Below are 16748 nucleotides of genomic sequence, written 5' to 3' on the forward strand. Positions count from 1 at the left end.
TTCTAAAGAGTGTTTCTGAAGCTCAGAGTGGGCTGCTCCACTGTTGCCATCTTGGCAGTGCCTGAATCTGTCTAAGGCCGGAGACACACTGGATGCGTCGCGTGTGGGTAGCAGCTGCAGAACGTTTTGGTTTAATATGACACAAAACTGACACCTTCCACTGTAGTCTCGATGTCTAGACTGAATCTGAACGTGTCCTAGACGGGGAAAAACAGATATCACCATTTTAGCATTGCATCAGACTGTAAACAAATTTTTTTTCTGCTGTAAAGTTGGGCATTTTATCATGGGAGTCTATGGGGATTGACTCAGTTTTGGAGCCAGCCTCAAGTGGCCATTCAAGGAACTGCAGTTTTTAGCACCACCGTGTTGGGTTGGTGCTTGGTGGGAACCAAAAATCTGAAATGTTACATATATTTACATGCTAAAGGGTTTTAGCTTATAGGAGCCAAGCCTGCATGTGAGAGAGATTGAAAACATTATTTTTGCCTCCTGGTTTCTAACTGCAGCTGTTTACAGTTTACTGATATGCACCATGTAAATTCTGACAGATTCTTTGCACCTGAAAGCCTCTCCACACATGAAGTCAGTGTGTGATCCTTTCTCTTCATTTGTTTGTCTTAACTTGTTGGAGTGATCTGAGTGAGTTCTTTATTGAATAGAAATTTGACAAATTAACAGGCACTAAAAAAACAGCCCTTACTAGGCAGCCACAAGGTCATCCGATTCAATAATGTCTAAACAGACAAAACATCCAGTATTCCGCTAATGACATCAATCAATACACACGAGTTGATCTGGATCTTTCAATGTGAAAGAGGTTTTCCAAACCACTCCCAACAAACTCCGATCCAACACACAGAGAGCATGACGAGAAGCGAGTGAGTGAATGAATGAATAAAGAGCAGCAGTACACTTCACAGACTTCCTGAGACAAAAGCTGCCGTGACCTTCATCTGCTCCTGAAGTAACCTCGCCTGCATCTTCAAGCTGCAGCAGAAGATGCAACGGGACCCGGCTCTGAGGCGCAAAGGCAGCTACGCTCTCCTGAAGCGGATGAGTCAGAGGAGGTATAGAGGCAGTAACTTCTCATACTTAAATATTCAGCCTTGAACATTTACAGCATTTCTCTCTCCACAGTGAAACTGAAAACACTTATCAAAGGCTGTGATAGCAGCATGAGGAATTTGAATATTTTCCCACTGATCTGACATTTGCATATTGCATTTTTCTGCCTCCCTGCCTCATACAATTTTAAGGAACTACCCTTTATAAAATGTCAATCACAATTAATGCAGGACACTTTGCTGTCTGCTAGAAATGGGCTTGCTTGTGTTTGTGTCCTGTTGCTGCTGCTCTGAGGACAAGAGGTTAAAAGGTCACAGGTGAGGAACCATCAGCACATGATGTACTGTTATACCACAGTTCTGTGACGCGCTCTCCTGCAGATTCAGCCGCTGCAGCGAATACACTGATGCTGTTTAATTTAGTTCCAGCTGGACAACCAACATAAAAAACTACAATAACTCTACCTGTGTCATGTGTGCATGCATTTTTATTCATCTCACATATTTCTTCATTTAGGTTGCTCGCAGCATGTGTTTCACTTTGGTACTTCCATGTGTCAGGTGGAAACAGTGAGTGGTTGAGATTGAAAATGAGTACACGCTCAAGCATGCATGAGTAAATGATTTATGCATGACACAGAGGAATATGTAATCTGAACAGGCAAGTGTGTGTCGGAAAACACAGCGGTTTCCTGTAAATCTTTGCAAAGCTGTTTGTTGACGAGACCATAAACCTCAAGGTGTTTATGTTTGTATATGATGAATAAAGCACTTTTATTTATTTATTTTTTTATGACTGTACACATGAGAAGAGGAACCCAATCTGCATCAGTCAGTTCATTTTTACACCTGTGTGTGTGTGTGTGTGTGTGTGTGTGTGTGTGTGTGTGTGTGACTCACCGTCCATGTCTAGTCTCTGCATGATGATGGCCAGCTCCACCTCACTGGGCATGTAACCCAGAGAGCGCATGGCCATACCCAGCTCCTGTTTGGAAATGAACCCGTTTCCGTCACGATCCAGCACCTTAAACGCCTCGCGGATCTCTGCCAAGACAAACAGGAAATCGACTCAGCATCTATAAACAATGCCCACCCCACCCCCACCCCCACCCTCCTGCGCCTCCAAGATGCACAAACATAAACACTGATTCCTGCTCGTTTACACAGCACCGCGTGCGCTCGTCTGCCAAATGACCTCCTCATTATTTCTTCACGCTGCCCTCTGGTATTTTTGGGATTTCGTCCTTTGGCAGTGATACACTCCTTTCACAACTTTCAATTCATTTTTCATTTAATGAAGTCAGTTGGCATTTCACCCTTCCCCCTCGTTCATCATCATTTGCACACCTCTCTCTACCTCCCTCCCTCCCTGTCTGACCCAGCTTTGGGCCACGCGTTATACAATTGGTCTCGCACCACTGCCTCAAGTTAACAAGATCAATTCCACCCATCGATTCATTTTCTCCACCTGCTGTCACAGCCGCTGTCACCCCCACTCGCTTTTAAAGCCTTCGTGTTCTTTCCCCTCAAGTGTGTTATACTTTATTCTCTTTGTCTTTTGTTCCTTCTTTATTATTTTACAGTACATTTTTAATCATTTCATTCAGATCATCACCCACAGCAACATTTAAACACTTAATAAGCGGGAGGTTTGCTGAAGGCATCTTGTCTGTTGCCAGAGTTAAAGGTCTTCACAAAAGTAGAATATCACACCTGTTCTACGCATAATTACTCCTCCTCAGCACAAGAATCTCAGTTCTTAACGTTGTTGTATCACGTCTGTGTACATGGTTTAGTCATCACAGAGTAAATTTATCATGATAGGTTCTGGCGGGTGCCACTACCAGTGTTTGCCCTAGATTGACTGCTTTGGGTGGTTGGGGCGTTGCTGGCGGCTTCTCACAGCAGGAGAGCTGCTCGCGCTCACTCCAGGACTAACTTCCCTGCTGACATCCTCACCACTGCCACTCCAGTGTGTGCGTTTAAAGACGCCGATAGTGTGGCCTGACTTTCAGATGTCTCTTCATCTTTGGTTTTAGAGGGATTTATATCACTATAACACAAAGTTTTTATTGCACTTAACGTAACAAGATGTCAACCTGTCTCTGCTCTGCTCCATGTGTGTGGGGAGGGGCTAAGACACACACACAGTGAAACAGGAAGAGGAGAGAAACGCCACCATGAATGACGGCAAAACGCAGCAGATACTCTCACACTGTGCTGAAATGAAATAAGTGCAAATAGATTAGATAAATAATATAAATAAAATATTTAGTTGCTATTATCAGAGACCCTGTAGAAGACATTATATCTACAGTATCCCTTGAAAAATAACAAGTCCATTTTATTCATAGAGCCCAAAGTCAAAATTTACCCCAGAGAGGAAAGGTGAGATTTGGAGTAACACATTTCTATCTTTGTTGGCCTGTTAAACATCCTGTGACCCCTCAGATTTACAGGGTCTGATGTTCACCACAGATATACCTTCACCTGATGAAATTACATTGTCTTTGGTAGCAGTGTGGGGAAAAACGAGGGTGCATGGGCTCAAATGTACAGAAAACCTCTGTGCTTGTCCATATTTTCACTTTTCTAGTGTCCAATACTCATGAGAAATACTGCATGACAGCTAAACTACAGGAGCATAATAAAACTCTTTATAGCCCCACAAAAAAACACCAATCTGCTGCAGCTCATACACAGTGTTCAGTCTGTTGAGTCTCACAGCAATGGTCATTTTTGAGGATGTAGTTTATAGTGCTGTTAACAAACGACTCTAGAAATCAAAAGTAATAGAACTGTTTTCCAGCATTTGTCATATTGTTCTGCTCACAAAAAGAAAACAGAAAACTACAAATTCGATTTAGAAAAGGCAGAAAGTCACAAAACATTACATTCAATTCAATTCAATTCAATTTTATTTGTATAGCGCCAAATCATAATATACATTATCTCAAGGCACTTTACAGGGTAAGGTCAAGACCTTACATTGTTACAGAGAAAAAACCCAACAGTTCCCACAACGAGCAAGCGCTTGGCGACAGGGGGGAGGAAAAACTCCCTTTTAACAGGAAGAAACCTCCAACAGAACCGGGCTCGGGGTGGGCGGCCGTCTGCCGTCATGTGGCAAGAAGAAAATCTAAACTCACGATGCTAAAACATGGCAACTGTGTCTGAGGATGGTCACAGACAAAGACTTAAACATACTCACTTAACAATATAGTGAACGATGTGCAAAAAAATCATATCAATCAAATCAAATCTTACTTTGTAATATGAGTCACATGGAAATGCTCATTTTTGCATTTTCATAAGAAAAAAATATATTAAAATGATGATGATGTGGTTTTTGTGGGGCTTTTTTTAAACAAACATGTTCCCTTATGTCTGGAGAATATGGTTTGTAGGCCGGGGTCACCTCTGCAGCACCACAATGCTTCATTTATGGTCTGTTGTGTCACCTTTTACCTTTGACAACTAATTGCACTTGGCCATATTGGGATTTCGATAATATTCCAGTTAATTTCTTCAGCTCTACTTAACACCAGATGCCCTTAAAAACCACCTGGTTAAGTAAAGGCTTCGTTCTCTGCAAGAGAAATTACTGTTTTTTATGTTATTTTTATGGCAACACATGTAAATTAACTTTAAGGTGAACAATTACATGATTCTGATTGTGATATCTTTCATATTGATAATAATAATTTTCACATATATAGCGCTTTTGAAGCTTAAGGACAAAGTGTTTTCCAAGTCAGAGGATTTACAAATTTAAATAATTGACTTCCCCTGTGAGACAAAGTTTATATAGATCAAGCAGCACTGAGCCCACACAGTAACAAAAAACTTTAACCCTTTTCCTGAAATCAGGACATGAGCAGTGATCTACATTAATGCCTCAGCGTTGCTGTTTTAACCGTGGTGCGTACAAGTTGAGCTGCTGAAACGACATTTTACTAGGCTGACTCACTCTCACAGCAGAGACAAGAACGCCTCACTTGTGCACAGTTGAGTCAGCAGCTGGTTCACTAGCTGCTCGACGTGTGATCAAGTTGTCAGTGAAAGGAGTCAGCGGGCTCCACTGTGCTTTAATAAATGCACATTTCATAAGCAGACAGGAGAGGGTGTGTGGCAGGAGAGAAGAGAGGCCGACAGTCATCTGGGGTTTTTAAACACGGGTTGAATGTCGCCTCTCTCAAGAAAAAACTATGACTGCATGACATGAGCACACGGGTGGACGTTGAATGTTTCAAGACCGGAAATAGGAAGACATGGTTTAACTCCATCCTCCCAGAGGCAAAGCTTTTCCAGGGATGTGTAGAGGCGCATCTCTCTGCACGTTCTGGATCCAACAGCAACAAAAAAACAAAAAAACAAAACAAAAGCAACATATTCTTTGACATTTGCTGAGAATTTGTCGTGATATTCTCACTTAAACAATGCAGCATAAATCAAGACAGAATTACGGTTCAAATGTCAAAAACATCTTGAGTGGAAATATATTCATATTGAGTGGGTTTTTTAATGTTTTTTAAAGGAGCAAACAAGCTGTAACGGCATTTCCTGACTGCCTGAACCAAGAACCAGTCATTAAGAAATGAGCCCATCAATCATCTCATTATCTGCTACACTGCTGCATTTCTCAACCAGTCTGCTGGCAAATGATTCGGAACAACAAAGCATGAACGGTACGTAAATTATGAATTGTCTCATGGAATTGAGAACAGTGTTTTGACCGTGTTAAGTACCCACAGCAGATAATAAGAGGTCGCAGTCTCCGACCTGCATCAAAACACCATGTCACCGCTTCCTGCAAACAGCTGGTGCTGAGCCAATAGAGCGCCATCATCATCTGTAACAACCCAAAGCCTTGTTTTACAGATAACATTTCCACAATGCATACATGGAAATGCTAACAAGCACATATCAAAGGCATACAAATTCTTCCCCCTGCATTGAAATGAGCGTTTCATGAATAAATCTAACACTGATTCAGGCTTTTATTGACTTCTTTCCTGTGTCCTGAGCGTGTCAGGACAGAATAACAACACAGAGACTAGGCTTATACATTCAGATGACTCAGTCTATTTCATGCACAAACGCTCCTATCCATCAAGACTCCTGGCACATGGGGAATTCTGAGCTGCTTTCCAACCCGGAATCTGACATTTGCTGGAGCAACGTTTCCACCAAAGGGACAGAAGTGACGAAGAGATGTCACAGGAAACTCTGACTGGGATCGAAACAGAATCCTAAAGTGGTAGAGTTTGTTAATTTTGTATGCAAATGATGCCATGCGGTGTTAAATGTTAATGAGGGCATGTGCTTATTGTGAATGTGTCGCTGACTGCGTGTGCTTGAATGACTGATGCCTGTTTACTTGCTGTATGTGATCGGCTCCCTCTCACATTCTGCGTGACCTTTCAGATACAGCAGCCATGGCTGGCATCAGCAGACACACAGCTGGCCCACGTGCTAGTGTTGCCACCAGAACTTTGACTTCAGTAACACAACTCACAGAACTACGAGGAAAAGAGGACACCTGAACACATCATGGCCAACAGTTCTCTAATGTCGTTTTCTCTGAATGTGCCAACAATCACAAGAGCAATACTGACAATTTCGTTTAGACAGTGGCCCGCACACTGTGTACTGTTCTTTTAGTTTTCCTCCTTCTACCATGTAAAGAAGTATAGACCTTTTTTTTTTTTCATTCACTGGTAAATTCTTCAACGACACCACGTAAATGCAAAGTCCAGGCTCTGAAACCAGCACATCTCGCATCTGTCTAACAAGGAAGTGTTTCGCATCAGCTCTTGAGAAAATGGTTTTTATTTTCAGTATTGATAAAGCTGACTGTTATTTTACAAGTAGTCAGTTTATAGTTTTGCCTATAAAAGAATTGCCATCATCAGTTCTCAAACCAACAGTAAGAAATATTTTCAATTTTCCATAAAATATGACCAAAAGAAAAGCGAGAAGATGAACCTGGGAAACACTTGCTTGAAAAATGTCAAAGTAGTTAATACTTTCTCAAAATTCATTCTGATTCTGATTAATTCTGTGTTGATTGGCTGATCAATTAATTAACTAGTCATTTTCTTTTCTAGTTAGATCTGTTAATAAGAACCTTATTCAAAATGAGGCCATTAAAATGAGAATAATAAAAGATTACTGAATACACTGAATGAATGAATGACAGAGGGGTTTTGATCTCAGGTTGATATGTGTCTGACCTGACAACAAATTTGTTCCATACTTGGCTCCTGGCTCCAGTGTTATCAATGACTGTAGGTGTTGTTGTGTCCCAGTGGGACTGAAGAGAGGGAAGAAACAGTCAGTACCCTGGACAGCTCCCTGGGCTCCTGCTAACACAAGTTGTCTGTTTCAAGTGTGATTCTGTCTGAGTGCCGCAGGCAGACAGTTCACTCAGTACACCTGGTTCCAGTTTCACAACCAGTAGCTTCACTGCCAGCACCAGTCCTGCAGGTAGCCAAGTCTGTCAGCTGCTTGCTAAGTTTGGAGACGCAGAGTCTACATAGCACAAGCAAAAAACTGCCAAGTGGGAACTGCTGTTTATATGCCCATGGAGTTGGAAACAAGCTGCCTAATGCTGCTGCCCGTCAGCCTCCCTGTTCCTTCTCCCTCCCTCCTTCAACGAAAGCTCAGCGCTGGTGGGCTGAGCAGACACAAGCCTCCCCGCAGGCTTCCTGCCGTCTGGTCTAGCTCAGCACACTTAGTCAAAGAAGAGCCTGAGTGCCGACTAGGAGGGATTTCTTCCGCTGCCCTTTCACTAAACCTTTGATAAAATAGCCCATTTTAGTTTCTGTTGTAAAGCCTGTCTCCAGGACTTCTGTATTGTGAAGTCTTCCTGAAATTCACCCTGGACTGCCACTGTGGATACAGACTCAGCTCAGCATGTGGTGGAGTGTCTAGACACCAACCAGCCCAGTATACTTAGAGTTTATACACTACACCCTGTGGAAGTGACACTGGGTGAAACTGCAGCTGGTGAAAACAGAGGATGGAGTTAGTTCTCAGTCATAAAAATCCTGACAAATGCACTGATGCCTTGCTGCTCCTAATGTTAAACTAAGCTAAACTCTTGCTAACGGAAAAAGAAGAAAGAAAAAGAAGAAAATGTACTTAACATCTGATTTGCATAAAACTGGAGGAAAACACATTTCCCTAAATGCACAAATGAAACCAAAGGTCACTGGCCTCGTGCAGGTCTTGTTCTGGTGTGAAGTACCAACCTCACTGAGCAACAGCAGATCACTAAACTGCACAAAGAAGAATCTGTTTTTCACTAACCTCTTTGTGTCCATCATATTATGTAAAGCACATTTTGATCTCTCATCAAAAGTTATTTATAGGCAGCGGCTTTCAAGAGTATTCAATTTCATAAACTTCACATTACCCTAAATTGTTGTTGCTCATGAAATGTGGCACAAACAGCTCAGTTGAACTCCAGTAAGGTTGCGATATAATGGAGAGTTGAAAGGTGATTCTTGATACCTGCAGTCTGTCCTTGCATCGGACGAGGAGCAGTGCAGGGCTTGTCTCCTGTACTTTCTCACCTGCACCGTAGTTTAACTCAATTTGCATAAATTTGTTAATGAATAAGGCAAAAACTCTGCTCTTAAAATAACAATGGAGCTGACAGAGATGTACAAATTGCACTCAGAGGGCACAGCGGACGCACTCATTTCATGAAGCAAGGACAGTGCATCCCTGGAACGGAGCATCTAGCATAGCGCTAACCATGTTACACGTTCAGACGAATAAATGACAGCTGTGACGATAAAGATGTGAGCAGTGGCCATCGTTATAAATCCGGTTCATTGCTTTCAGAGGGAATGGCGGACATTATCACTGAGTGTTAATGAAGACACACCAGATTAACTCTAATGGGCATTTGGATGTAAAAGCTCAAACAAAATCTATAAAGCCAGACTTCATCTGAGTGACAGCAGATCTCCTGGTTCTGGCTTCTGCCTGCACCATGGATCAGAGGCCCGGCTCTGGAGCTCAGCTCAGCTGGAAGTGTGTTCATGTTCTCACACGTTGATTAAAAATCTCTAAGATCAATGGAGCGTCTATCAAAGTCAAGCCCTACATCCTATATATTTATAGCTTCTGTGCTGGGTTGAATATGTACACAGCTGGCTGCTGTAATGGCAGTCAACTCTACAGGAGCCACATGGATGAAAACTCAGGTGAGAAAAAAAAAACATCTTATATAATAATGTAATACTGTCTTTTTTAATGATGCAAAGAATTCCCTGTCTATAACTTCAATGTTCACAAAAAGAAAAAATCAGAGAGATGGAGAGAGGAGACATCGACAAAAATATATCAGCTGACTGATGCCACACCGCCGGCCATGTGACAGCTCGGCACGCCGCTGCAAGCTTCTTAATGGCCCCGGACAAATACAGTAAATTGCCTCTTTAAATATTGTGAAGCAGAAGTGTTGAATGTGCAGAATGAGGAGGCTGTGTGAGTGGCGCCGGGGGAAAGGAATCGGTGGGAGACGTGGAGGTGTTGCTGATGATGGCTGACAGACAGGTAAGGCTGTTTATCATCGTGTCTGGTGAAAAACCTGGATGTGCAGATTGTCTGATTCAGATAAATAATTTCCTGCACAAAGACTGCAAACAAAACATTCAGCACAACACTGCCGTCAGTGCCACACTGCCGACCATAATCAACTGTACCCGTTAGCAAGGTTGATATTTAGTTTATTTTTACAGATTTAAGCCATGTTATGTAAGCATGTCAACAGTGTTTGGCTACAATGTTGTAAGACATTTTTATCTTTAAAAATGCAATATATCTTAAGGTTCTAAAAACACATGTGGTTGGATATGACCTTCAGTGTTCTGGGGACATAAGAACCATGTTTACAACTCTGAGCCACAGTGCTGTCAAAAATGCACTGATAGTAGATAAAGAAAAAAAGGCATATTTAATGAATTTTGTTGCTCCTATTGTTTTTATTTTTCTTACTTTAATTTGAGGGTTCTGCTTCTGGCACTACAGTTCCCATCCTAGTTTGTGGGACTTAAACAGAGGTGTAAGGTTGCCATAGAGTGAGTACATCTGTGCGCTACGGGACCTGAGTCCTATGCCTTCAGTCTTTAGCCAGCCTGCAGTACAGAAAGCTAATCTGCATTAGTCACCACCTGTCCCCGTTTGTACTGTACCCATAGCTGTAAAGATACAAATTTAATGGATCATTTTTAAAGGAAAAGTGACAGTTGATGATTTTGTGGCGGGATCTAATGTGACAAGGAGCTTCTGTTTATTGGATTACTAGTGGATTTATGGAAACTTGTCCTGGACATCACAGAAATCCCCAGAATGAGTCATTTGTGTGGATCCCAACAGTATCAGTATTCTGGTTTGTGACTGATTTTGATTTCACCACTCAACATGTAGTGTATAGTGCATAAGTAATAGAGTAATTACAGTGCTAATAGGCTACAGTTCGTGTTTAGCTGACCTCATGGGGACCCTCAGCCCACAACCCATTTCTTATCCAGCAAATAACATGAACCAATGAAACAGGAATGAGAAATTCATACATTGCAAATATCTCCATGCATATTAAAACTCCACCCTGACAAAGTATCTGGCAGATACTGTGTGCTGTGCAGCCAATTTTCCAGGCGGCAGCTTAATGTTGCATCAATGGATTAATATTTCGTAGGTCTAGTTCGTTTGCTGCCCGTGAGGCTGCCACTGCTGACTCTGGCAGACTGTTATTGATCAGGTTTGTGTTCTGCAGGCCCGGATGATTATTCTCAGACAGACTCCAAAACAAAGGGTTCATGAACACAGCCTCAGCTACAGCACAGACCTGAAAAGTCAGAGAGAGAAGCCAGCAGACCACCAATGCTCCAGGTGAGATAAGCTACATGGAGAATAATACATCACTGTGCTTTGTTGGCTCAGATGAGGAGGATGCTGCTGGTTTTGTAGCACTGTATTGTTTCTCAAAGTATTAGTGACTGTGTAACGGGCTGAGGCGACTTGGAACAGCATCTGTCCTTCAAAACAAAACCTGTCACGAGTCGATATGCGAGTAGCTCTCCGGTGTACCACATCAAACGCAGATCTGTTAAGTAACCTGAAATGTTTTCTGAAAAATTAAGCTCCATATGGGTTTTGGATTCTGCAGCGTGTACAGGCTTGTTGCCCGAAATAGTCATTTTTTACGCAGTGGCTCCCACTGTGTGACCGTCTGATATGCCTTAAAACCACATGGCTGGCTGTGCCTCTCTGTTTTTCACTGCATATAGTTAATAATCTTCTCAACATCCTCAACATCTTTGTTGCTTTTCTGCTGCCGCCAATGTTGTGCTTTAACTTTTGGTAACTTTGACTTGCTTCTGCTTCTCCATCTGCCTCAAGCTGGCATGAAGCGGAACTAAACACAAAGCTGCAATGAGTTCATAATCATTTATATGCAGCACCATATTCCAGGTGCAAGTATTTTAGTCTAACTTTGTCGCAGTGTTACTGCTTGAAAATAAATTAAATGAAAATTGGTTAAAACAGGCTAAAGCTGTACCACAGAGCACGCACGCACACACACACACACACACATGCGCGCACACACAAATATATATATTTTTTTTTTTACAGAAGAGACACTTTAAAACTGTTTAAATGATGATAGTTAGCTGAAATGCTGTTAAATAAATGCATCATCAGATTTCCATGTGTTTTTTGATTATAAAGTAGGTCTAGGTTCTACATTAATACTGTGAAAGTACCAAAGCCTCAGTCCACAGACACTGAGCCTTAAAATGAGCCGTCAGGACTTCTGTAACTTTGTGATGTCACAGCAAAGCAGTCACTGATCTCAGTCTCAGGATTTGGTTTCTCTGAGTGTTCACCTGAAATCTGCTTTATTCTTATTTGATCACTCAGAAAACAGTTGTTACTAGAGCTCCGGAGAGAACCTGAGAGAGGAGATGTAAAACTACACTGAGATGGTTTTGGGTTCTTAAAACCACAAACATATCTTCTCATGGATATCAATACTTCAAATGAAACAGTTTGTGTAAAATATGGGACCTTCAAATGAACATTAGGAAAAAAAAGTCAGACAGTTTACTGAGGAGCCTTACCATCGAGCTCCTCCACGGAGATGCTGGCCAGCACATCGCTGTCACTGTCTGACAGCGAGCGGCTCAGGTAGTTCCCCTTGTAGAGCAGGCCTGCCGTCACATGGTGGAACGGCATCTTCTCCCTGAGAGACACCAGAGGGAAACATTTAGACAGGGGTGCAGGTGGGGAGGAGGAGCTGAAGAGGAGATTTCTCTCTTGGGTTTTTTGGAAGATTAATCCTGAACACAAACACCAATTAAAAGCTCCACACATTACACATGTTTCTGAACAATGTTTATCAACAGGGGAACTCCCATGTGCAATATCTCATGGTCATTGCATTCAAATTAGCCACTTATCAAAAATAAAGTTAAATTGACCTGTGAAGTGCATAAATCCCTTTTTCAAACAAACTGAAAATTAAGTGAAGTGAAAAGCAACATGAAATGTGGACCCATAATCAGGCACAAGGAGCTGCTCGGCCCATTTGTGATATTGGTGTCACTAAAACAAATTAACGTCCAAGGGCCACAGCATAAACGAGCTCTATAAAAGAAGCAGGACTCATTCACTAAGTGGCAAGTCACACAGTGAGGGAGACTCATATAACTAGAAGTAGATGTAGTGAAAGAGTGTGTATGTGTGGCTGTGTGAGAGCTTGCAAATGTATACTGTATGTGCAAATGTGACTGAGGCAATTAATTATTCAATAAATCGAAGCCCAAGGGCACAGGAGGAAAATAAGAGCACATTGGGCAGAGAGATTTGGGCGACTACTTCCGTCTCTGTAATTGGATTTCATCTGGATGAGCACTTTGAGAAGATGCTTCTGAGACAGAGCGAGGAGTTCGAAATGGGCTGAGACGTTACACAGAGAGCGACGCAGAACACCGAGCTTCACAGAAGCACTGGGCCTCTCAGTGTGTTCGCCTCTTTCATCAGTTTAAGTTTACACCATATTTCTGCAGAGGCAAGTAAGCCACACAATTACAAAAGCTTTGATAACAAAAAAAAAAACATGTCACATTTAACATGCATTTAAAAGTGAAACATGTTTTTTGGAAAACTAGACGGTAAGTTGGATGTGCAGTGGTTCTGTTCTTTGTGTTTTTAAACAGCACCACACACAGGCTGCTTATTTAGGATGCTAACCAAATGATCAAATCTGAGCTCTCTTGAGGTGAATGAGCCTCATTCTTCAGCTTGTTACGTTGCTACTTTTGTCAAATCCATCTCTTTTGTAAAGATTACATACTGCACATTCACCAGGTGAATCACCACTGCACTACACTGCTCTGTAATGAGGCATAGTTAATGTAACAATGGGTGTAAAACCAATTTTTTTATTATTGTCATGCTTTATCATCAAGAAATCATTTTAAGAACTAAAAATCCTTTAGCTAGCTCTTAATGGGGCAATTTTTAAGATTTCACTGTTTCCGCATGTGGTTTCTTGACAGGAGCAGGTGGTTGATTGACGCTTGACAAGAGCTTCAGCCATCATTGTCTTATAGAAGTTATATACAACCTCTGCAGCACTATGTCCTCAGGGCAGGTTGGAGGCTAGCTGGTTAGCATGCTAACTTCAGTAGAAGAAAAGAAGTGATAGAGACTGGTGTTACCATTGCCGTTGCTTCCCACCACTAGAGACAGCTGTTGGTGAGTAAAGGAATGAAGTTTAACCTGAACTTATAATCGTTCCTGTACACTTTTAAGTAAACAGCTGCAAACATTAGCTATGTAGCAATAGCAAAACATACAAATAGCTCCTTTAAGTTCCCTGTGAAGGATGGGAGTAGGTTTATAGCACTGTTCTCACACAAAAAATGGTGACAGTGTACAGACACATTAAGAACAGACAATTTAGCCATTTGCAACATTGCACACTAATATTTATAACCTGAAGGCCTTTTAGAAACTGAGAAACTCATGACCTTTATAATTCACTTCAGTCACTTTCTAATTGGCCAGTAAGTCTTCAGTTATAGATGTTAGTAAGTCATTAATAACGGTTGCTGTGCTTATTAAAGGCTTATTACTAATATACAAAGCATTACTAATGTACTTTACTACATAAATTATGATTATTTGGGGTTTTTTTGTGTTTTGTTTTTTTTTTAGCAAAATGGCAAAATTAATTGGCAGACATGAATAGCCAAGAAAATCCCAACTCTGTTTTTTTTTTTTATTTCCTCAGCAACAAAAGTAAAATATGTTGGAATATCCATCCAGTAATAAATAAAATTTATCTGCAATTTTTTTTGCTACCATTAGCTCCATTTGAAGTTTTGTTTTTCTACTATGTCCGGCACCTGCCAGAGCCAATGCTTCACTGGTTGGAGCTGCCAGCCATCCATTGCCTCAGAAATTGAAAACTGGGCCCTGCATCTTTCTTGTTTGTCAGTTTAATAAGCATGCATATTAAGACGTCTGCAGCTCTGCCTAAAGCCCTTTTTACGACCAGCTTTCTTCACACGTAATGTCAGGATTTTTCACTTCCTAATTCATCAATTATTCAGTCATCTCTCAGCTGTCATTATGAATATTACAAACATCCCTCGCCTGCTTTTCTTGTATTATTGTTACGAGGCAACCCATTTTTTTGCCAGCTGTTGACGCAGGTGTATGCTATCCTTGGTTTGAGCTGCTGTGGCCAACATGAAGAAATATCAATCAGAATGATTTACCGTGTGGGGATAGAATTTATATACATTTCATTACAATGACTCTGCAGTCAGGACTGAGTTTTGCAGCTCAAGCCTCCGGCTTTAGCAAAAGTCAGCTGCGTGTGTGTTTTACGTTTTCTGTGTGTGTGCTCTCTGTGTGAGCATGGAGGGCAATCATGGCGTCCATTGTGAGTTTTCTCACACTCCTGACACCTTCAGCTCTAAATTATTAACTAATCTGTCTATCTGGCTAAAAGCTCATACTAACCAGCAATAAGCAGTGAGGGCTGACCTGCATTTAGCAACAAGGACCATGATTTTGTGGTTGTTGTTGAACACCGCACTGAGGTGATGGTCTGAGATGTAGCGGAGGAAAAAGTCTGGAGTCAGAGGTAGAGAGTAGCACAGCATTTTCATCACTTTAGAAATACTTTACACATCTCTGAGAGAAATGTCTTTAAATGTTTCTGCTCAGCTACATTCATCTGACGGCTGTAGTTACCAGTTCCTTTATAATTAGTGTGGTTTTACAAGCAAAATGGGCTTCATAAAAGGTGATGGATAGTTGGAGTTTAAACACCTGCAACAATATTGAGAATCGTGCTGAAACAATAAATTGACTGAAAATTACTCTACAGAAAATCATTGAAGTAGTTGAGTAGACAGTCTCACCACAAGCTCCATTTAGTAGCTGCTCTGGTCTAAATGGACCATATGATTACACTGTCTTCTCACCTGTGAAACCCAATCATAGTCATAATAAGTTATTTATCGAGCTTGTATTACTGCTAACAGCTTCTCAAATGTGACACTTTTCTGCTTTTCTCAGTGTAAGGCCGTTGTAATTTGAATGTCTTTGGGTTTTGAACTCATGATTTGGGTCAAAAGCAGTTTCAATGTATAATCGACGCTTTAAATGAAGCACATAGCCTTGGTTCAGGCAAAGCCCTGAAGTCGCATTTGCATTGGTTGAACGGTGTCAACTGTTTCATATAAGCTCCACAATCATTCATTCACAGCTGTGTTGATAGTAAATCCAGTCATATTCATGCAGGTGTACGGCAGATGTATTTATTAAAGGAGGGATTAGTTCTCCCAGGAGAATCCTCATTGCTGTTCAGACTGTTTGAAAACTGCCTCAAAGGGCAGAGCTTTTCCCCACCAAATCTAACTTGTATAACCAATGGCTGTTCTTGAGCTTTGACAGCCATGCACGGCTCTGCAAAGATGACCTGACTTCTGAGACACCATGTCACAAAAGCATCCTCTGCATCACTGAACAACACCAATTAAATGTACAGACATATTTGCTCCTTTCGCATGACTCTTAAAGGAGTGAGCGCACTGAGGTGTAGAAATCCGACACCACTGGCAAACAAGCAAAGCTTCAGACGTGCCGAAGCAAACGCGGAGAGAGACGACACATTGACAGGAGGTACGATTTTCACCGCAATATTTTACAATGGTATCTCACAAGGACATGAAGTTTATCAATGCAGAGGATGAAGAGTGAGATAATGTGCTGATACAGACCAACACCTGATCTTCAACCCCTCAGGAAGACAGTGTGGAAGGGAGCTGTTCAGAGCCTTCACCATCATTACACTTGATTAAATTGATCAAGACCTCGGCTGAACAAGCTAATGTGCCCTTCAGGAGCAGAGCAAAGTACAGTAATCATTTAAATCAGCAAGTGATCACCGAAGCCTCAACCATGACCACATCTTTTTTTGTCTGCCTTTTTTCCCCCTCATCAAATAGTTATTCCCTGCATACTGTGATATATCAGTTCAATAGAAGGGAGGCGAGGATTCTGGGATTTAATACCCAGATTGAGCAGCTGATAAAAATGAGCCATGGAAATGACTTACAGATAAAATCAATGGATGGTACC

General features: G+C 41.5%; 1 protein-coding gene across 3 annotated transcripts in view; it reads right to left on the bottom strand.

Moving 5' to 3' along the window:
* Positions 1-16748, bottom strand: part of caln1 (calneuron 1) — a 70608-nt gene that overhangs the window by 46551 nt on the left and 7309 nt on the right. For all 3 annotated transcript variants that reach the window (XM_071496858.1, XM_071496857.1, XM_071496856.1), the window contains exons 2-3: positions 12209-12330; positions 1968-2111 (exon numbers count right to left, since the gene is read on the bottom strand). In XM_071496858.1, the coding sequence (XP_071352959.1) occupies positions 1968-2111; positions 12209-12323 (259 nt within the window). In that variant the 5' untranslated portion in view covers positions 12324-12330. The remainder of the gene's footprint in view (positions 1-1967; positions 2112-12208; positions 12331-16748) is intronic.

Source organism: Trachinotus anak, unplaced genomic scaffold (assembly GCF_046630095.1).
Source record: "Trachinotus anak isolate AG129_WGS33_773 ecotype Australia unplaced genomic scaffold, CSIRO_AGI_Tana_v1 ptg000014l, whole genome shotgun sequence".
NCBI classification, from domain to species: domain Eukaryota; kingdom Metazoa; phylum Chordata; class Actinopteri; order Carangiformes; family Carangidae; genus Trachinotus; species Trachinotus anak.